The sequence below is a fragment of the Nannospalax galili genome, unplaced genomic scaffold (assembly GCF_000622305.1).
Source record: "Nannospalax galili isolate Female #2095 unplaced genomic scaffold, S.galili_v1.0 scaffold1402, whole genome shotgun sequence".
Taxonomy (NCBI): domain Eukaryota; kingdom Metazoa; phylum Chordata; class Mammalia; order Rodentia; family Spalacidae; genus Nannospalax; species Nannospalax galili.
In genome coordinates, this window is record NW_008348453.1 from 283,109 (window position 1) to 304,803 (window position 21,695).

At 49.8% G+C, this 21,695-nt stretch overlaps 2 protein-coding genes across 5 annotated transcripts in view; one reads left to right on the plus strand and one right to left on the minus strand.

The window, feature by feature from the left end:
• Positions 1 to 21,466, plus strand: part of Szt2 (SZT2 subunit of KICSTOR complex) — a 52,302-nt gene extending 30,836 nt beyond the window's left edge. For all 4 annotated transcript variants that reach the window (XM_008845358.3, XM_029569498.1, XM_029569499.1 and 1 more), the window contains 32 exons: positions 476 to 575; positions 3,169 to 3,298; positions 5,252 to 5,404; positions 5,485 to 5,587; positions 5,677 to 5,782; positions 5,869 to 5,980; positions 6,902 to 7,020; positions 7,107 to 7,271; positions 7,784 to 7,868; positions 8,016 to 8,174; positions 8,276 to 8,443; positions 8,795 to 8,928; positions 9,309 to 9,475; positions 9,596 to 9,693; positions 9,777 to 9,909; positions 10,097 to 10,227; positions 10,334 to 10,434; positions 10,508 to 10,684; positions 10,845 to 11,112; positions 11,216 to 11,295; positions 11,383 to 11,508; positions 11,612 to 11,811; positions 15,075 to 15,165; positions 15,319 to 15,399; positions 15,474 to 15,548; positions 17,526 to 17,739; positions 18,056 to 18,209; positions 18,367 to 18,489; positions 18,595 to 19,000; positions 19,089 to 19,205; positions 20,431 to 20,499; positions 20,659 to 21,466. In XM_008845358.3, the coding sequence (XP_008843580.1) occupies positions 476 to 575; positions 3,169 to 3,298; positions 5,252 to 5,404; positions 5,485 to 5,587; positions 5,677 to 5,782; positions 5,869 to 5,980; positions 6,902 to 7,020; positions 7,107 to 7,271; positions 7,784 to 7,868; positions 8,016 to 8,174; positions 8,276 to 8,443; positions 8,795 to 8,928; positions 9,309 to 9,475; positions 9,596 to 9,693; positions 9,777 to 9,909; positions 10,097 to 10,227; positions 10,334 to 10,434; positions 10,508 to 10,684; positions 10,845 to 11,112; positions 11,216 to 11,295; positions 11,383 to 11,508; positions 11,612 to 11,811; positions 15,075 to 15,165; positions 15,319 to 15,399; positions 15,474 to 15,548; positions 17,526 to 17,739; positions 18,056 to 18,209; positions 18,367 to 18,489; positions 18,595 to 19,000; positions 19,089 to 19,205; positions 20,431 to 20,499; positions 20,659 to 20,802 (4,489 nt within the window). In that variant the 3' untranslated portion in view covers positions 20,803 to 21,466. The remainder of the gene's footprint in view (positions 1 to 475; positions 576 to 3,168; positions 3,299 to 5,251; positions 5,405 to 5,484; positions 5,588 to 5,676; positions 5,783 to 5,868; positions 5,981 to 6,901; positions 7,021 to 7,106; positions 7,272 to 7,783; positions 7,869 to 8,015; positions 8,175 to 8,275; positions 8,444 to 8,794; positions 8,929 to 9,308; positions 9,476 to 9,595; positions 9,694 to 9,776; positions 9,910 to 10,096; positions 10,228 to 10,333; positions 10,435 to 10,507; positions 10,685 to 10,844; positions 11,113 to 11,215; positions 11,296 to 11,382; positions 11,509 to 11,611; positions 11,812 to 15,074; positions 15,166 to 15,318; positions 15,400 to 15,473; positions 15,549 to 17,525; positions 17,740 to 18,055; positions 18,210 to 18,366; positions 18,490 to 18,594; positions 19,001 to 19,088; positions 19,206 to 20,430; positions 20,500 to 20,658) is intronic.
• The window catches only part of Hyi (hydroxypyruvate isomerase (putative)), a 2,757-nt gene continuing 2,522 nt past the window's right edge, over positions 21,461 to 21,695 (minus strand). The window contains exon 8 of the mRNA XM_008845357.2: positions 21,461 to 21,621. Coding sequence (XP_008843579.1) covers positions 21,548 to 21,621 — 74 coding nt within the window. The 3' untranslated portion in view covers positions 21,461 to 21,547. The remainder of the gene's footprint in view (positions 21,622 to 21,695) is intronic.

The window sequence follows — 21,695 nt, forward strand, 5'->3', positions numbered from 1 at the left end:
GTGACTGGTATTTAACAAGTACTTGTAATATGTAGGCACTCATCTAGCAAGTACAGGAACCAGCTTATCCACTCTCCATAGTATTTCCCTGATCGTGTGAGTAAAGAAACTCAGTGCAGAGACCTTAAATACTTGCCCTAGATCACAGCAAGTGACAGAGCCAGGACTCGTAGCTAGGCATCTGCTTAAATACCCCATTCTCAGAGGTGGCACAAGAGACAGGAAGACCACTGTCTCTACCAAGCTTTGAGTATGCGTGCCACCTGACAGAAGCCTCAGAGTGCTGCCATGAGGGAGCGGGCAAGGCAGGCATGGAGCCTAGGCTTCCAGAACTGCTAGAGGTCTATTTTCCTCTTTCCCATGAAGTTCACTTCCTGTGTCCATTCCTACCTCTTTTTTATGGTTTCCTTTGGCCCCATGACCTAACATTTCCTCCCCACTGCAGTTCTCTGTCAGATCCATCCTTCCTTCCTAGGAGCCTCATTCGGGAGGATGGGGGACCTGGCACAGAATGTCGCCACCTGCAGCAGCTCCTGGTAAGGAGAGTTGGGGAGATCTGCAGAGAGGTCAATCAGGTAAGTCAGCCAGGGGCAGGGCTCTGGGGCACTGAGGCAGAGCAGATAAAGGAAGGATTTCTAAGAACTGGACTTCCAGACTCAGACTAGAGGGCTCTCATTCCCTATCAGTGACTCTGAGATATTCTGTCTGTGCACTGTGATGGGAATGCAATGAGAACCAGACACAGGGAAAGCCTGACTCTGGTACTTATGTAGAGGGGGTGAAATAGACATTGAACAAGTATTATACAGTTACTTCAACAGAAGAATTCTGTGGAAGGAAAAACAGAGGCTGCTGTGAGAGCTCATGACTGAGCTCTGACCATGGAAGCAGCTGGGAAAGGCTTCTTGATGAAGCAGTTTGAAGTTGAGAACTGAAAGATGATGAACAGATGCTGACAAGGAGGGGAACATGCTCCTCACTGGGTTTGCTTTCAGAACCCTAGGCTCTTAGAGTGGACACTAGTCTCTCATGAGTGTTCTGATGACTGATGTCCTTTTTCATTGGTGGTAGGCTTTTTGTTTTTTTGTTTTGGGTTATTGTTTGTTTGTTTTTCCACTTTTAGAAATTCTAATTTTTATTTTTGACTCCACAAGATAACTGTCCCTCATGGGCTCATTGTTCTCCACATCAGCTTTCCCCCTCTAATACAAACCACCTGTATCACACACACCACCACCACCCCTACCCCCCATTGTCTACCCCCTCACAAATTGAGCAGTGCCGAAACCACAGACTGACCCGTTGACAAGAAACCTTAGCGCTAGCATTCAAGGTTGACAGTAGGATCAAGGCAGACTCTGGCTGCGTCATAGCCCTCAGTACATCCGTGAATGTACTTCTGGTTTTGTTTATTTTGAGTGGTTTTTTGTTTGTTTGTTTTACTTTTTTAAAAACATTTTATTTATTATTTTTATCTGTATGAGTGTATTGCCTGCATGTATGTAAGTGCACTCATGTAGTGCAATGCCCGCGGAGATCAGAAGAGAGCATTGTATTCCCCTGGAACTGGAGTTACAGATGGTTGTCAGTCACCATGTGGGTGCTGGGAATTGAACCCAGGTCCTCTACAAGAGCAGCCAGTGCTCTTAACCACTGAGCCATCTCTCCAGCTCCAAAAATAGTAGTATGTCCTTCAAGCCAGAATCAAAAAGCGACCTAAGGACATCTCCTGGGAGGAGGTGGGGGGTAACTGTAGTCCTCCACTCTACCAGCTGTGCTATTAAAGGGACAACATTTTAAAAATTTATTTGTATTATGTTTTGCCTGCATGTATGTAAATACACGCATACATGCAATGCCCGCAAAGGCCAGAAGAGAGCTTCAGATCCCCTGGAACTGGAGTTGTGGACAGTTGTTAGTCATCATGTTGGTGCTGGGAAACAAACTCAGGTCCTCTGCAAGAACAACGAATGCTCTTAACTGCTGAGCCATCTCTCCAGTTCCAAGAGCAAATCTTTTTTAACACGTAAAATTTGAGATGGCAAATATTAAGTAGTTAGATATTGAAGTTTAGAGCTACAGAAATAATTTTGGCCTGACATAAACATTCCAGATCATTTACAGCCACCACCAGAATGCCATGCGTGGTAGTGCATGCCTTTAATCCTAGCACTTAGGAGGCAGAGGCAGGTACTATTTTGTTTTGTTTAAAGATTTATTTTTAAATTATGTGGATATGTATATGTCTGCATGTAGCTATGTGCTTGTGTATGCAGATGCCCTTGGAGGCCAGAAGAGGCTGTCAGACCCCCTAGAGCTGGAGTTACAGGTGGTTGTGAACTGCCCGATGGGGGTGCTGGAAACTGAACTCACGTCCTCTGGAAGAGCCATTTCTCTAGCCTCCTACTTTTGTTTTTTGATACAGTGTGTTATATGTAGCCCAGTCTGGGCTCCTGATACTCTTTTTTTTTTTTTTTCCATTCAGATATTTTTTTTAATTGTTTTTGTACATATTTTACAACAGTTCTTTTTTTTCATATTTTGTTTTTTGGTTTTTAATATTTATTATTTTTATTTTATGTGTATGAGTGTAATGCCTGCATGTAAGTAAGTGCACTTGTATCGTGCAATGCCCACAGAGCTGTGGACAGTTGTTAGCTGCTGTGTGGGTGCTGGGATTCGAACTCGGGTCCTCTGCAAGAGCAGTCAGTGCTCTTAACCACTGATTCATCTCTCCAGCCCCTTATTTGTTATTTTTATTTTATGTGTATGAGTGTTAATGCCTGCATGTAAGTAAGTGCACTTGTATCGTGCAATGCCCACAGAGCTGTGGACAGTTGTTAGCTGCTGTGTGGGTGCTGGGATTCGAACTCGGGTCCTCTGCAAGAACAGTCAGTGTTCTTAACTTCTGAGCCATCTCTCGAGCCCCAATATACAGTTCTTAATTAAATTTAGACCCTCTCCCCGATCCATGCCCCCCACCCCCCTACACCAGACCTTATGTATTTCGTCATACATGCTAAGTCCTATCCAGGCAAGCTTGACTGATGTTCTTTTTTACCTCTGACCTCCAGTAATAGTGGTCATTCTCTATGGCCTTTGATCACTCCTGACCTTCACCCACTCATGAGAAAGTATTTCAGTTTTCTGACACCTTGCTTCTCCTAGCGACTGCTCCTTCAGGACCTTCATGACAGTCATGTGTGTAACTCCCTTCTGGTGGCCGAGAGTGAAGAAGATCTATGGCGCAGCGAGACGCCTTTCCATTCCCGTCAGCGGGCACCACTGCCCAGTGATGGTACGAGCACAGCCAGGAGCCTCCCTCACAGCAGTGCCACTGCCTTTTCTTTTATCCAGACCTCATGTGAGAAGCAAGAGTAAGAAGTTAAGGGTCCCTGCCTGCATTGGCTGCCGCTGGGGGTTCAGTGACTTTCCAGCAGAAGTAGAATAGGAGCCAGCCGACATGGCCAAGTGAAGATAGATAGGTGGGGCAGAGAATAACTGCTCTTTAAGTAACTTAGCAGAGAATGAATATAGTAACTGAAGGAAGATGGAGGCAAGGAATGAACGTTAAGGTTCAGGCTTGAGCATGTTTATGTTCGATAGAGGGAAAGCTAGTAAGGGAGGAGAGATTAGAGAACACCAGAGGAAAGATGATTAGCTTTGGGCTGTGACCTGGCTTCCTAAGGGCATGCCTTTGCCTGGCTTTTTCTTCATACCCAAAACATTCATCTTAACCTGGCAGGGGAATAGTTGGGGTGCAGAGTCTGGAAGAGTGAAAAGCTGGTAGTTCCACAGTGAGAAGACAGGACCAGCTTGAGGTCCAATAGCAAAACTGGTTGATTAGCTCTCCCTCCAGACAGGCAGGCACAGAGCTCCTTTGGGATTCCTAGGATTCTGGTCATGAGAAGGAAGCATGCTAATCTAGTAGAGGTGGTAATTGAGGTTTCAACACTTGGGCTCCCTTCTCCCACTCCTGATGCCCTCTCATCCCAGCTGTAGAAGAAAAGCCCAATCACACTCCTCTTCGCAGTTCTCCCTCTGATTTAAAAGTAAAATCATAAAAAAAAAAAAAAAAAGTAAAAGCTGGACATGGTGGTGCACGCCTTTAATCCCACCACTTGGGAGGCAGAGGCAGGTGGATCTCTATGAGTTCAAGGCCAGCCTGGTCTACATAGTGAGTTCCAGGCCAGCTGGGGCTACAGGGAGACCATGTCTCAAAAAGACCAAAAAAAAATAAATAAAAGCGGAGCACTCCTTATCTCTCAGCGTATCCTGAGATTTTCCTGTATTAAACCAGAAACCCCATAATTGTCAGACTCCCAAGGTTTTGAAGGTAGTTTCTGCAAATTAAGAATGAGTCAGTACTTCCACACTAGGAGTCCTAGCACACTGGTGTGTAAGGCCAGTCGGAACCCAGGCACAGTCCTTTCTCATTTTAGTCTCCATATTTTTTTTTTACCTGAAACCCTTAGCAATAGCATCCAAAGTTTCTGCGCATTCTCCGCTGTAGCCTGTATGTTGCTGACTGTAGTATTTCTGGGAACTCAAACTGCCTCTTTAACCTTCAGAAGGCTCCTTGTTCACCTAGAAACATGACAAGGCTCAAACAGCATTGAACTGTGCCCATGGCTCTCAGTTACTATCACACCACCCCCAGGGCATCTGTCCAGGAGCAGTATCCTCCTGGGGTACCCCAGGGATATCCCCTCCACTCTGCAGGTAGTGTGCATAAGCACCCATAAACTAAAACTAATTCATTCTCTCTCTCTCTCTCTCTCTCTCTCTCTCTCTCTCTCTCCCCTCCTGCTCCAGCTGAGCCTAGAACTTGCTATATAGACCAGACTAGCCTTGAATTCCAGAGATCTGCCTGGGATTAAAGGCATGTGCTACCATGCCCAGCTGCCTTTCGTTTTAATGAGCTACTGTTACAGCTCTCACAGGCCACTGGCAGTTGTTACACTAGGGCCAGAGCCCCTTATCATTGCCTTCAGGACTGCCTCAGGTTTTGGCTTTTCTTGACATCTCTCCTTAACTCCTTCAGGTCTCCTTGAATAGTCCTCAAAAGCCTCTGTACCATAACCTGGGTTCCTCAGAATGTGACTTTGCCTAGCCCTGCCTTGTCACCCAAAATGTTCATCTTTCCCTGGTGGATGGGTAGGCAGGGATGAGGAATCCAAAATGAGGAGTCTGGGGGCAGGGATGCAGGGGCTGGGCCTGCTGCTTCTAACCCATACTACCCTCTCTGCAGATTACTGTGCTGATGAGAGCTGTGCACCCCGAGGATACCTAGCAGCCACGATGCAGTTTGTCCCAGGCCATTTCTCCTGTGATGTTGTATGGGGAACTGTGATCCGAGTCCATTCACGCCTCAAGATGGGACCCAGCATGGGAGTCTCTCGGGGTATGTGATCAGCATGAGCAGTCGGGTGGGAGTGGAAGGTCTAGGGAAGGGAGTTTTCTGAGCCCATGTTACTACTCCAGCAATCCAGGCTCTGCGCTCTGTGCTCAACGCCTTCTCTGTAGTGAACCGGAAAAATATGTTTGTTTATCAAGAGCGAGCAACAAAGGCTGTGTACTACCTTCGGTATGTGGACCCTGAAAAGATGGGTTAAAGATTGAGTCCTTGATAGTGTGGGAGGAGACATGTCCAAAGGCTTTGCTATTACTTCCCAGGCTCCTGGAGACATCCTGCAGTGACCGGCCATGGGACGGGACTACTCTGCCCCCATCCCTAGCTCTGTCCCGAAGCCAGGAACCCATCTACTCTGAGGAAACCTCGGCACGTATCATTCTACTCCCTGTTGCTCCCGTGCCCCTCATGCTTTGCTTCTTGGAGTTAGACCCTGACTATTGTTGTCCCTGTAGGGTCCGCGATCTCCCCTGGACATGGCCTCCAGCCGCAGTTCCGATGCTGCTCGCCCTGTGGGCCAAGTGGACAGACATATCCAGCTGCTGGTGCATGGTGTAGGCCAGGCAGGTAAAGGTCATGAGAGATGTTTCTCTTGGTCTTTCCTGGGCTCCCTCTCATTCTTGGCTGAGCAGGAGCTAGGTAGAAGAAGATAGACTCTGGTGACATTTAGAGGATGAATCTCATAGCTGACTGAGGTGCAGCTTGGGAGGAGGAGCCAGGTGAATGCAGGATAGCTGCTGGTCCACTGACCTAGACTGGGTAAGGTGATGTCACCATCAAACCTGAAGTGTCCATGTATTATGGACCAGGTCTGAGGCTAAAGCTATTACATTATTGTTCATTTTCATTCTGTTGTGATACAACTCACCCAGAACAGCTTAGGAGAGAGTTTATTTCCACTTACAGTTTCCTCCTTGAAGGAAATCAGGAACTCAAACAGGACCTTGAAATAGAAACCATGGAGGGACATTGGTGCTGGCTCATGACGGGCTCATGCTTAGCTAGTTTTCTTATATAACCTAGGACCACCTACCCAGGGATTGGTGCTGTCCACAGTGGGCTGGGCCCTCCTACATCAATTAATAATCAAGACAATCCCCCCACAGACGTGTCTGTACACCAGTCTGATCTGGAAAAATCCCTCAATTGAGACTCCCTTCTCAGAAGACTCTAGGCTGTGTCAGGTTGATGTTAAAGCTAACTAGGACATGTATCTTCTCTTTTAGTAGTTGTGACACACCTCTGAGATTTGTAGTATTATAATTGCCAGTTTTGTGGATGAGGGCATTGAAGATTTTAGGTAAAACTCACATGTCCACAATCATATTGAATAGTTGAACAAAACTAGAAATTTGTGCTGACTCCCTTTAGAGCTAGCATGCATAACTAGATCCAGCTTAATTGCTGTGGTCTGGAGCTTAAGGACTGGCATGAGGATGGCTGGATCTTTAACAATATTCCTACCTTCCTACCATGGCTGTTGTCAAGGTCCCGAAATCACAGATGAGCTGGTGCGGGTTCTGCGTCGGCGCCTGGATGAGGCCACACTGGATGTCATCACAGTCATGCTGGTCCGGAACTGCAAGCTGACACCGGCTGACGTGGAGGTCAGTTGCATCCTTTTCAGACTCAGGTGCTGGTGCAGTTGAGGCTGAAGTCCATGCATTCAGCTCTGTCTCTTCCCACTCTGCAGTTCATTCAGCCTCCTGGGAGTCTCCCTTCAGAGGTGCTGCATCTGGCCCTGCCCCCATCCTGCAGACCCTGGCTTCCTGCTGTGGCCTGGTACCTACGTCAGAACCTACTCACCTTCCTGCATTCTCCCAAGTACACAGACAGCAACAGCCAGAACCACTTTCAAGTGAGATTACCCTCTCCATACTCGTGTGTGCCTCTGCCCTGCACACCCTGATGTAGCTTTTCTGTAGATGGCCCCATTTGTGCCTTTTTCTTTTTAAAAATATTATTTTTATTTTATGTGTATGAGTTTTGCCTGCATGTATGTAAGGGCACCACATGCGTGCAAAGCCTCTTTTTTAACTTTTTAATTTATTTTATGTGTGTGAGTGTAGTGCCTTCATGCATGTTAAGTGCACCCATGTCATGCAATGCCCCATGGAGGCCAGAAGAGGGTGTCAGAGCCCCCAGAACTAGAGTTCTAGACGGTTGTTAGCTACCGTGTAGGTGCTGGGATTCAAACCTGGGTCTTCTGCAAAAACAGCCAGTGCTCTTAACCACTGAGCCATCTCTCCAGCCGCCACATGTGCCTTTTTCACCCTCCCGCTTGTGTTTTCCTGAGCTGTCATGCATACCTGTACCCTCTTCCCCACTATGGAAACCTGTCTTAGTGCCCTGTGGCTCTTCTCTCCCCAGCATCCACTCCCACCACAGGGTGGCCTCCCTGACTTGGACATCTACTTGTATAACAAGCCTGGTGGACAGGGCACTGGGGGCAAAGGTACAGTACAGGGCTTGGGCCTACACCAGATGTAGGAAAAGCTTTTCTCACCTTGAAGCTAGAGGGCCTTCCAACTTTAGCTGAGGAGGATTCTGGGAGGGGAGATCTACAAGTGCTGGATCTGAGCCTAACTGGATTTCTCTCTAGGGGTTGCCTGCATCACTCTAGCCTTTGTGGATGAAAGAGGGTCCCCCATCTCACTGGCATTATGGCCCCCTTCTCCGGAGCCACCAGAGCCATTACGAGAGGAGGAATTTGAGCAACTGACTCAGGTCATTTGTTGTCCAATCATGGGCAGTTCTTCAGGTAGGACAACCTGTCAGGATAGTGTTTCAGTCAGTGCTGTGGGAGGCAAGAGTGTGAGTGGGTGGAACACAACCACAGGTGACCTCCATTCTTTCTTCCAGCTCAGAATGGGGCCCCAAGGCTTCGACTGGATGTTTGGGAAAAGGGGAACATTAGTATCGTACAGCTGGAGGAGAAGCTCCGGGGCGCAGCTCGCCAGGCCCTGGCTGATGCCATCATGGAGCTGCGTCTACTGCCAGCTTCACTGTGTACAGAAGACATACCTCCAGGTATGGAGGTCAAGCCCCACCCATCACTGGTCCAGAGAATGTCACAGATTGAAGCAGGACCATGTGGTGGACAAGGGTGTAGACATGAGGTTCAGAGAAAGCTTCATTGATGCCCCATCAGAAATAGGTGTTCACGGCTGCCCATCATCTTATCTATGCATCCTCAAGGCATATGCTTGCAGCTGGCCACCCACTTGGGGAGGGAGCTATCCTTGCAAGCACATAAAACCTTATACTATCAGTTTCATATGCTCATTAACAGAATAGGTGGAGACACTTGTGCCAGGCTTGAGGGGAGCTTGTCTGGAGTGGGGATCAGCGATGGGACCCTACAATATCTGGTGTCCACAGGAAGTCTCAGGAGTGTGTCACTGGAAACCAAGAGCCCTACCTGTCGAGCCAGCACCTTTCCTCCTGCCCCCGTCCCTGGGGAGCCCGTGACTCCTCCCAGCAAAGCTGGTCGCCGAAGCTTCTGGGATATGCTGGTAATGGGAGGAAGTGGTGAAGTTGGCATCTGTCTTGTTGCCCACCTCCTCGCTGCTTCAACCCCTCTCCTACAGGCCTTGCCACATAGGACTTCTGAGCTAAAACTGCTCTATCCTTTGGCTAGGTGTTTACAAAGCATGGCAAGCTCTCATTGATGTAGAATCCCAGCTTACTAAATGCCTTTACTTCCATGTTTTTTTTTTTTATTGGATCCCTACAATAACCACAAGGAAGGTGAAGAAAGTTAAATAACCTGCCCAGGGCTGCTTAAGCCCCTAAACCAGGCCTCTGAACCCTCCACGCTCATCTCTGCCCCACAGTGCTTCCATCCCCCCGTTCCTCTTCCCAATAACCCTTCCTCATTCTGTGTTGCCCCTAGAGCAAAACAGAAGGTGGAGATCTAGGTTCCCCGAAAACAACTGATGATATTGTCCTGGATCGGCCAGAAGACACGCGGGGTCGGAGACGCCATAAAACTGAGAACGTTCGAACTCCAGGTGGAACTGAGCGGGCACCAGCCCCGGATTCTGGAGCCCAGAGACAAAGGTATGCGTATGGTATAGTGTTGTGTCAGGGCAGTATCCAGGAACGAAGCTGCGGATGGGTGTTTGGTAAATGTGTGTCATGTAGATGCGAAGTTCTTATTTAGCCCTGCTCTATCTGTAGGCGCCGGACAACACAGCTAGAGGAGGGTGAAGCAGGGACCCTGCACCCTGTGTTTGCTCATGTCATTCAGCGCTGGATGGGATTTATGGTCCAGATTGGTGAGACTCTGGCCACTCTCCTTCCCTCAGTCCTTGGCCTGCTCTCCGTCCTGTAGTCCTGAAGTGACTTCTCTGCCTTCCAGGTTGCGCTTCAGTGTCCAGAAGCTCCACACACATGGTGTCCCGGTTCCTCCTTCCATCTGTCTTGTCTGAGTTCACCGCTCTGGTCATCTCAATGGCTGGAGACACCAGTGTCCGTGTCTTTGAACAGCATTTGTGAGTTTGAGAACTAGTGGGATTGAAGGGGCCTTCCTAGAACCCTAAAAGTTGGCAGCTTGTAGTAAGCCAAATCTGTGGTGGCTAAGCTAGGACAGGTAGGTACTAGGCCTAGGGCGGTAAAGGCTGAGCCAGAGAATGGGGTGGGGGATTGTTTCCTTCTTAACCTGCTTCTCCCTCCCAAAAGGGGCTCTGAACCAGGCATCTTCAGCCCTTGCTCCCCTGGACAGCTGGGCCCAGCTTCCCGCCCAGCAGCTGCGCGGCACCTCTTGCTTCTGGGAAGGAACTTTGCACAGTGGAGGAGGCCAACCCAGCAGGGTAAGGGTGGGTAAGGGAATTCTGAGCTAACCTTGCAGAGGGAAAGGTACAATCTGGGGATCAGCCTAAAGCCCCCCACCCCATTGCATGCCTCCCATCCCTGTAGCTGCCAAAGCTGTGCAACGCTTTGAGTCAGGAGGTGATGGAAGCCCAGGGCGAAATGCTCCCCGGCAAAGACTTTTGCTACTAGAGGTCATGGACAAGAAGGTAAATTCGGGTAGGGGTAAGTGGGGGGAGGGGGAGTTCTTTGACCTCACTGACCCTGACCCCTGACCTCCAGCTTCAGCTACTGACCTACAACTGGGCTCCAGACCTGGGTGCAGCGTTGGGCCGAGCACTGGTCCGCCTCATACAGTGGCAGAATGCACGGGCCCATCTCATCTCCTGCCTGCTCAGCCAGAAACTCGGGCTCTTCCATCATTGTGGCCAGCTGGACTTCCCAATGCGAGATGGAAAGGTGCCTACTACGTAGCTAGCTCCCTCTGCTAGTTCTGGCCACTGAGCGGTCAGTTAAAGGAAGCAGGGGAGAGGGGACAAACAGGACAAAAGTAGTAGGGGAGAGAGAAGGGGTTCAAATCTGAGGCCCCGAGCCCACTGTGTAAGTCCATCTCACTCAGGAGCCAAACCCATTCCTGATGCCAACCATGGAAGTAGAAACCCTCATCCGGAATGCAAGCCCTCCACTGAGCCGAGAGCAGGGCCGGCTGAGTGGGTCCTCTCGTGGTGGTGGTCCCCTTCCCCTGGACACATTCCCCTTCGATGAAGCCCTGAGGGACATCACGGCTGCCCGTCCCAGCTCCACAGTTGGTCCTGTGCCCAGACCTCCAGATCCTGTCACTTACCACGGACAGCAGTTCCTGGAGATCAAGATGACGGAGCGCAAAGGTGAGGACTGTGGGCCAGGCAGGTGGGGTAGGAAGAATCTGTGGAGGCTAGAAGGGAGAGCAAGTTAGCTGCCGGGGTTACTACTGATGCCTCCCATCCCCAGAGCTGGAGCGCCAGTTGAAGATGGAGAACCTGTTTGTAACCTGGCAGCAGCGATCTGCCCCAGCCAGCATGCCCATCAGTGTGAGTAAGCCCCATCTGCATCCTCCACAAGGGTCTTGTGGCCCTTCCCCAGCTACTGCTCCAGTGCTCATTTCCCTGTGTCCCCAGGCTGGCGAGCTGGAGACCCTAAAGCAGTCATCCCGCCTGGTGCATTACTGTGCAACAGCACTGCTCTTTGACCCAGCTGCCTGGCTTCATGGACCCCCAGAGACCTCTGCACCCTCTGAAGGGCAGGTAAGGCTCACAATTTCTCTTCTGAGACCTCTACCCAACAGTGGCCTCCACTTCACCCCCACAGGGTTGTCATGAGATAGAACCTTAATTTCCACTCCCACAGTGGCGCCATCGCCCCGAGTCAGGGTCTGGAGGCCGAGAAGCTCCCACAAGCTGCGAATCCTTGGATGTGCCTCTGCCAGGAGCCCGTGAGGAGCCATGGCTGAAGGAGCTGAGCCTGTCCTTCCTGCAACAATATGTACAGTATCTGCAGAGCATCAGCTTCGTGCTGGTACCGCTGCGGCCCCCCTCGCCTGCCCGCAGGTGAGCCCACTCCTTCCCTACCTACTGCTCCACTGCAAAGAGGCCCTTCCCTTCCCTTCATACAGTTCCTGCTTTGACACTTGAGTTTTGTACATGTTTGTCTTACTGGCACACATACATGAAGATCTTAGACACTTCATGCAGCCCTCATGCGTGTCCTATAAACCTCATGAGGTTGGTGGAATTCACAAGCACATCTACAAACTATTATCTCGCCAAGCTTGTGCCCACCCACACCTCGTTTGTCTACATGACTGTGTGTAACATAGATGTGGATCTCATATATGCACCTAAGCCTTTGGGTTTGGGGCTTGTTGATGCCTGTCCTGGTCATCTGTTGGCCTCTCCACCCAGGATGATCCTGTTTTCACCAGGGTGCCCTGCACTGGGCCTGCCTGCATCCCTGCATGGCCTGCTCTTCATCAGGCTCACTCTAGCCAGTTCTGATGGGCCTGGGTCCTGGAAAGAGCCAGCCCTCTGTTGCCACATGCCATCAGTCCTGAACTCAGGCAACTCTGTAACGACCTTTCCCATCCTACATCAGACTTCAGAGTCCTGTGTTTGTTTTCGATGTTAATCATGTTTACTTAGGGGTGTCATACGTGTGCTACAGCCCTCTTGTGGAGGTCAGAGGACAACCTGTGGTACTCAGTCTCCTTTCACCATGTGCATCTTAGGGATTGAACTCAGGTTGTCAGGCTTGGTGGCAAGTGTCTTTACCCACTGAACAAACCATCTTGCCAACCCCCAGAGTCTGTTCCCCAGCGGCTGTATAAGGAAAAAAAGATCTCACGATACACATATTTCTTTTCTTTTTTTTTATATTTCCTTTTTTTTATTTATATTTTTATTTTATGTGTATGCGTGTATTGCCTGCATGTAGGTAAGTGCACCTGAGTCATGCTGTGCCCACAAAGGACAGAAAAGGCTGTTGGATTCCCCTGGAACTGGGGTTATGGACAGTTGTTAGCTGCCATATGGGTGCTGGGATTCGAACCCGGGTCTTCTGCAGGAACAGCCAGTGTTCTTAACCACTGAACCATCTCTCCAGCCTCAATATTTCTTTTCATGCCTTCATATTTGTAAGTTTATTGAGGCATATTCTCTGTTTTCAAGTAGTTTTTTTTTTTAATTTCTGAAAGAGGGTTTTGTAGCCCCAGCTGGCCTGGAACTTACACAGATCTGCCTGCCTCTGTTCCCGAGTGCTGGAATTAAAGGCATGCACCACCACTTTTAAACACAAAATGTAATCCTCCCTTACTCAAGATACCACTTTGGCCCAAAAAAGCCAACTTGGACTCTTTGGGCATCTTACAGCTAGCTCTCTACTCCCACCCCCAAATTTCCCCCTTTTTCCCAGCATTAGGAACAGAAGGCATGCCCACATCTCCTGAGATTTCTTGTCCCACCAGCCCCCACCCCTGTTGTTCAGTGGTCAGGCAGCCCCTCCACAGTCCCCCAAGGAGGAGCTGTTAGCCTGCTATCCCAGATGCCCAGTGCTTGGTTTTAGGAACTTTTCTAAAAGACTGTAGTTTATATCTCCCATTCAGTTATGCTCTTCCCCAAATCTGAATTCCTTTTTATAAAGATTTTTTTTTTTTTTTTTTAATGTTTCTGAGACTGGAGAGATGGCTCAGTGGTTAAGAGCATTTACTGCTCATATAAAGGACCCAAGTTTGATTCCTAGTACCTACCTCGGGCAGCTCATAACCATCTATAACTCCAGCTGCAAGGGATCTGATGCCTCTGACCTCACACACTCATATGCACAAACCCATACACATACATTATTTTTGTCTTTTTAATATTTTATGTGTTTGAGTGTATTGCCTGCATGTATGTGAGTGTACCCGTGTCGTGCAATGCCTCGAAGGTCAGAAGAACACTTCAGATTCCCCTGGAACTGGAGTTAAGGATGGTTCGTAGCCACCATGTGGGTGCTGGGAATCAAACCCAGGTCCTCTGAAAGAGCAGCAGTGCTCTTAACCGCTGAGCCATCTCTCCAGCCCCCATACACAAAAATATTTCTAGAACATAATTTAAAGTCAAGCATTCTTTCTTGCCAATCTTTAATGATCCCAATTTCCTCAAGGATTAAATGGATCATTTCTTCTACCAGAAAGTTAGTTCCATAAAGATGATAGCCCCAGGAAGTACCCACTGCAGGTGGTAGGTAGTAACAGGATTGCCGGTGTTCTGAGTAGCATAGTGAGTTCACTGATCCTAGACTGACATCATTAAAGTCAAGAATCTAAAAGACTTCCCCCAGCTGGTTCAAGGCTGATAAGCCCAAACACTTGCCCCCTTCTTCCTTTCTTCAAGCACGACAACTGCCCATACTACCTACCACCTACCCAGCAAGCATCTGGCATTTAGAACTCCGTAGTGTAATGAATGAGACCTACCAGCTCTTTCAGTTTTCATCTTTTCATGATTCTTTCCAGCTTCTCTCCCCTTGGCTCTGACTTAAGAAATAAAAGGGACTGGAGAGATGGCTCAGTGGTTAACAACACTTTCTGCTCTTCCAGAGGACCTGAGTTCAGTGCCCAGCACCCATGTCAGGCAGTTTACAACTACCTGTAACTCCAGCTCTAAGGGATCTGATACCCTTCTGGCCTTCACAAGCAACTGGATACATGTGGCGTACATTCAGATACACATGAGTAAAAATAAAACTAAGTCTTTATAAAAGAAGGGAGCTTGGAGAGATGGCTCCGTGGTTAAGAGCACTGGCTGCTTTTGCAGAGGACTCGGGTTCAGTTCCCCGCACCCACATGGCAGCTAGTACCTGTCTGTAACTCCAGAGGATCTGACACACTCATCTGACTTCCAGGGACATGTGGTACATTTACATACATGAAGGCAAAACACATACACATATTTTTTTAGAAGAACAGTTGACATATGAAGTGCTGGGAGTATCATTCCCCAATCAAAAGAGAGCTGCTTTTCCCTGTTAAAGGAAGCATCCAAACCAAGGCATCCGGCATCTCCTAATAAAATCTTAGATTTGCATCATCTTCCTCCCTCCCTCTCTAGGCCTACTGTCCCCCAGCTAGTAGAGAAAGATGCCTGGTCCCTGCCTCCCCACTGAACCCCTGCTCCTAGACTCCAGGCCCAGTCTCACTGTGCAACCCTGAGCAAATCCTTCCTACTGCAGACCTGACTTTTGTCTTGAAAAACACTTCCATGTAAATTGGTCTGGTAGCCATAGTTCTTCAGTCCCTGGCCTCCTTCATCTAGTCTCTCTTCCTTTTCTACAGCACCAGCCGGCTACGGGCTATGGCTATACTTGGAACAGAGGGCCGCAGCTCCTTCTCCTGCCCTAAAACCAAGACTGAAGGGAGCCCCAAGGTAACTCACTGTCTCATAATGATGTCAGCAGTTACAGTCCTATTCCTAAAGTCAGTGACCCCAGACTGACGTGATTAAAGTCCGGAATCTGAAGGACTTGCGCTCTTGCTTCAAGGCTAGTGATCCCCCAACAATGCCTTTTCCTTTGTTCAGAGCACTGGCACACCAGTCACTACCTACCACCTGGAGCGGGCACTGCCTGGGGGTATCATCCTCATAGAGCTGACTTTCCAGGTGAGAAGGGGGCACTTCATGAGAAGAGCCAAACCTACCTGTCTCACCCTCCTGACCTTATCTCACCTCTTCAGGGCTGTTACTTCTGCGTCAAACAGTTTGCCTTGGAATGTTCCCGAATCCCAATGGGGCAGGCTGTCAACTCTCAGGTATGTGGTGGGGATAGTACTATGGAGTGGACACAACTCAGGCACAACCAGTGCAGCCCCAGGGTGTGGTGGGCACTGTGGCTCCATGAACCATGTAGTGGGTGTTGTAGCCCAGTGATTATGGACCAGGTGCTGTGACTGGACCATTTACCTGTCTGACCCTGGGTGGTCCAAAGCTGCATTCAGCTGTAGCACTGAGGCAGAAGGCAGGCTAGCACAGAGATGGGTCGTTCCCTGTGCTGTATCACACCTGTGCAGCTAGCACAGTGGTCATCAATAACCATGGTAGACTGTGAAGGCATTTGAGCACAGTGGCTAATGTGACACATTGGGTTAGTGCCATGCAAGTGATGGTCTGATGAGAGCTGGGGACAGTAGGATTATCTGTGTACTCACCAGTACGGTACCCTGGCACCCTGTTATTTATGTCCTTGTCAGTCTGCTTCAAGGTAGGCCCCTGGTACCCCATAATCTTCCCTGGGCTCTCTCTGTTCCTACATACCTAACCTCTAACCCTGCTCAGGATTGTTTCATTTTGGTTTTTAAGATAGGTCTGCATAACTCAGGCTGTTCTGGAACTCACTATATAGCCAAAAATGACCTTGAACTCCTTATCCTCGTGCCTGCACCTCCCAAATGCTGCGGTAGGACCCCTGCTCGTTTCCAAACTGCTTCAGAGTGCGTTTTTCATTAAGTGCTTAGCGTCTACTAAATGAAGGGGAGCAGTCTACTCCTACCCATATAGATGAGACTGAGGTTCACAGAAATTAAGTACCTTTTGTCCTGCAACAGGCTTGCTAATCAGTAACAGTCTAGGCTTCTATAATACTGATCTCATCCTTGTTTGTTTCAGCTCATCACATGCCTCTGGCCTTATGAGATCTGTGCATTATCACCCAGGTAGATGAGGAAGCTGAAGCATAGAGAGATTGTGGCTTACCAAGGTCATACAGTCTGGCTCCTACAATTCTGTTTCCTTTTCAGTTAACTCCTAATATTCCCAAGTGTCCAGATAGATTCTGTCATCCCAACTCCACATATTCTATTGTTAACACTGTCAGCAATGGGGAGTTCTATTAGAAGGGCCTGCTTCTTATCGCTGCCCTTGTTCCCACCTTTCCTTCTTGCATCAGTTCATTCAGCCCTGCAGGCATGCAGACTCAGTCAGAGGAGGCCCACTCCAGCCTGATGTTCTAGAGGAAGCTTTAAGAGTAGAGGTGCTGGGTGTGGTGGTGTATTCCTTTAGTCCCAGCACTTGGGAGGCAGAAGCAGGTGAATCTCTGTGAGATTGAGTCCAGCATAGTCTACATAGCAAGTTCCAGGCCAGCTAGCGCTACAGGGAGACCCTGTGTCAAAAAACAACCCCCTCCAAAAAAACAAAATAAAACCAACAAAAAATGAGTAGAAGTTATGCCCTAGTCCAGCCGATCAGCATTCCAGGCAGAGGGCACACAGATACCAAGTGCAGAGGAGAGAACATGTGTTGTCCTTGGGAAGGGCAGATGAAAGCGTCCTAGTGGTGAGTGCACACTTGGCCTTCTCTGGCCCGCACCAATCTTCTCTAACATCATCTTCTAACGTCCTCTGTAATTACTCATTCCGTGTGATGTTTAGCATTCCATCTCCCACAACTAGACTGTAAGGTTCTTGAAAGCAAAGATTTGTTTCCCAGCACATGGAACAGTCACTGGTGGTTGTGGTAGACCAGGAGCAGACCTTTGCTCTGTTGTGGTTGTGTCTGCCTCTATAAGACTAAAGAGGCCTGGCTGTTCAGGTGGCCCCAGATCCACATAAACAAAAGAGGTGTAACATCATATGAAAAAGTGTTTCCCATTGAGTCTGTGCTGGCTGAGGGGGTTCCGCTGAGACTATAACAACAGTGGTATGCTGTCAGGCTCCCTCTGCCTAGGAGGGAAGTGTGGATCGGGCAGCCTCGGTTCCCACACCCTAACCCTGCTCCCTGCTGCTCCTTCCCAGCTGTCCATGCTATTCACAGAGGAGTGTGACAAGGTGCGTGACCTGATGCACGTGCACTCCTTCAGCTATGATTTCCACCTGCGCCTTGTACATCAGCATGTGGTCGGTACCCACCTGGTACTGCGGCATGGCTACCACCTTACCACCTTCCTGCGACACTTCCTGGCCCACCACCCTGATGGACCCCACTTTGGCCGCAATCACATTTACCAAGGTCGGTGCCCAAAGACAAGTTGGTGAGACTAAAATACAGACCAGGTGGTATCACAAGTCCAGGCCTGGTGGGACCATGTTAGTTGTTCAAATCCCTCATGCCACATCCCCCATGCTTTCAGTCTATGACTATGTATTTCAGTTTGTTTCATACCGGAATTGCCCTGTTTTGAGCATTTTTATCCCATCTCAAGTGTTCTACAGGAGCTCAGGCGCTCCTCCAGAAAGCAGAGCTTAGTGACTCCCATCCACTGCCCCACCAGATCAGGTTGCTTCCTAGGCTTAGTGTCTGTTGATTCATGTAACTTCCCTTTCAGGGACACTGGAGCTCCCAACACCCCTCATTGCTGCCCATCAGCTATACAACTACGTGGCTGACCACGCCAGTTCCTACCACATGAAGCCATTGCGGATGGCCCGGCCAGGTGGCCCAGAGCATAACGAGTATGCCCTGGTGTCAGCATGGCACAGGTAAGGCCGGAAGGCAGCTTCCAGCACCTACCCTGTAGGGCTGAAGTTGGGGCCACACGTAGAGCACAGAAACATGTTTTCTTGGGCATGAGAGTTGGGACTGGTTTCCTTAGGGCCTCAGAGTTGACATCTCCCCACCCCCACCCCAACTGCACAGCTCTGGCTCCTACCTGGACTCTGAGGGACTTCGCCATCAGGATGACTTTGATGTGTCTTTGCTTGTCTGTCACTGTGCTGCACCCTTTGAGGAGCAAGGAGAAGCTGAGCGACATGTTCTACGGTCAGAACTCTCACCTTGAACGTGCCCATTTCTCAGGCTGCCCAGTTCTACCCATGCATCTCTTGCTGTGCACTCTCCCACTCTCCTGCCCCTTTCCCTCCCCAGGCTGCAGTTCTTCGTGGTGCTCACCAGCCAACGAGAACTCTTCCCCAGACTCACTGCTGACATGCGCAGATTCCGGAAGCCACCCAGACTGCCCCCTGAGCCAGAGGCTCCTGGGAGCTCAATAGGTAGCCCTGGGGAAGCCTCGGGGCTGGTTATAGTCTCTGGGCCAGCACCTCTGTTCCCACCACTGGCTGCAGAGGTGGGCATGGCAAGGGCACGGCTGGCTCAACTGGTTCGGCTGGCTGGTGGGCACTGCCGACGGGATACCCTCTGGAAGCGCCTCTTCTTACTGGAGCCACCAGGGCCTGACCGACTAAGGCTAGGGGGGCGCCTGGCCCTGGCAGAGCTGGAGGAGCTCCTAGAGGCAGTCCATGCCAAATCTATTGGGGACATTGACCCCCAGCTGGTAAGAGACTATGGGTTCCACAAGGGATGGAGTCAGTTCTAACAGCCAGGTTGGAGAACAACAGACTCAGCTGTCGACCCTCCCCCAGGACTGCTTCCTGTCCATGACGGTCTCCTGGTACCAGAGCCTCATCAAAGTTCTCCTGAGCCGCTTCCCCCAGAGCTGCCGTCATTTTCAGAGCCCAGACTTGGGAACTCAGTACCTGGTAAGTCCCATTCACCCCATTCAAAAGGGGAAACTGGCAGAAATCCTCATTCAAGATGACAGAAAACCACTTGGGGAGTCCCAGCCTTATAATGAGTTTTGCCCTATATTGTGGTCTTGATGGAACTGGACCATAGCAATAACTAAAACCTTTGAGCAGTGAGTTCTAGTGCATGCCTGCTGGGGATTAACCAAGAGATCCTGAGGGCAAAGCTCTGGCACTGAATGCCACAGAGCTCTTGGGACTTGAACAGTAGTTTGTCTTGGAGGCTGGAGCCCCAGAAGGGAGATTTTGGGTTTTAATGACTGGTTGCTCAAAGTGTGGTACTCAGACCAACAGCATCAGCATCATCACCTGGGAGCCTACTGAAATGCAAATATTAAGCCTTCCAAACACTGACTCGGGATCTGTGTCTTAGCAGTATCCCCAGACGGTCTGTGTACACATTAGTTTGAAGGCACAACAGTGAAGGACATGTAGAGAGAAAGCTCCGGTGATGAGTATGCACGTGGGAAATTAAAGCGACTAGAAGAGCAGTAGGTGATTCAGGAATAAAGGCGGTCAAGACTGTAAGCAAGAGGACTCGGGAGCCTGCAAGTGACCCTGCAAACAGATTCACTTCTGGCATACAACAAGTTATCCAGAGAAGCCAAGGTCTACTAGGCCAAGGCTGCTATGAGCAAAGGAGCAGTTGAGACACTCCTGCAGTGATAGAAGCAGTAAAGCAGGAGTAGATCGGGAAAGAATGGGGATTTCTTGGGGCAGGTGAATCTGTGGTCCATGAGGTGTGCAGACATTTGGGATCAGGAGAGATGTAGGCCACAGCCATATGAACAGGTGATAGGAAAGCCTTGAGAGGAGGTGAAATCACCCAGTGGTCAAATCTCAAAGCTGAATACTAGGAACAGCTGATATCAAGGCACAGTCAGGAGGGTCATTGATAAGAGTTCTAGGACAGGCTGGACAGATCATGCCTTGGAACTCTCCTTCATAGATTGGCTTCACTGTGCCAGACTCTGGCATGGCCTCTAGAAGCATTCTGAGGGGCCTCTGACAGGCAGGCTGGGGCACACCACCATCCTGAGTGACCCGGGCTTGCAGATAGTCTCAGACATGGTAACAGAAGGACGCCTTGCTCTCCTGTCTCCATTGGAAACCATACAGGAGGGCTCACACTCCTCCAGGAGACATAAGCCTCTCTCCTCTATTTCATCTGTGGCTGCAGGTTGTACTGAATCAGAAGTTCACCGACTGTTTCGTGCTAGTGTTTCTGGACTCACACTTGGGAAAGACGGTAAGAGCAGGGGATGAGGGACTTCATGGAGGCTCGGGGGAGGCTGTGCCCCAAGTGCTCAACCTTAGCCTTGTAAGGTTGGGGAGCCCATCATTCTGAGCCCTGCTCTCTGTTCCATGACCCCCTCTCACCACTGTACCTGCATCATGTTCCCCACAGTCTCTGACAGTGGTTTTTCGAGAGCCCTTCCCAGTACAGCCCCAGGACAGCGAGAGCCCTCCTGCCCAGCTGGTCTCCACCTACCACCACTTGGAGTCTGTCATCAACACAGCCTGTTTTACCCTCTGGACCCGCCTTCTCTGAGGAAGTGGATCGCTGACTGTTGAATCTTGGATCTGTAAGATTGCCACTTGAGGCAAGACTGACTAGCACTTAGCCCCAGGGCAAGTTCACACCCAGAATGACACCAAAGGATTGTGACTGAGTCTGGGGATCTACTACAGCCTGACTGCCCTCTACAAACACAGCTGATGAACAGCTTGGACACCCTTCAGGGCCCTGGGCCCTTCTAGAAGGGGATGCTTCCTTTCTGCCCATCCCAGGGGGCTTCACACCAAGCAGTAAGCAGTTACCCCTTAGAGCTCTGCCAGAGTCCTGCCTCAGTTTGGTCACTGTCAGTCACCTGTACCCTTGGCCCTCTGGTCTTTATTCCCACTTGGCCGTCACTGTTGGACATTACCATTGAGATGAGACACTGGATCCAAATTCTGGCTCTTCCTCTGAAGCACAAGTGACTGGTGTTAAACACCCAGTCCCTCATCCCACCCCCATTCGACCCCTGATTTCTCATTTATAGATGAGAGGGCTCAGACACTCTCCTGTATCTGAACCAACCCTGGCACTGACTAGAGGATCTGAGCATGAGCTCTGTGTCTCTTCTCAGTGAGAGGGAAGCAACCTAGAGACACTGAAGCATTAGACACTATGTGTCACCCACCCCTGTAATATACACATAAGAAAATGCTAAGTGTGTTGATTTTAATTCAGAGGAGACGCCTAAGGACACTCATTCACTGCCCCATAGCAGCAGCAGGTGGTATGCAGAACCTTACTGGCTAGCCCGTGGGTGGCCCCGTCTGTCCCAATATGAACGCAGCCAACTCAGACCCTCCACGGTGTCTCCTGCAGTGAGAGAGAGGCAATGGCATCTCAACCCACAAGAGAAAGAACAGCCCCCATCCAACACCTGCCTGCCC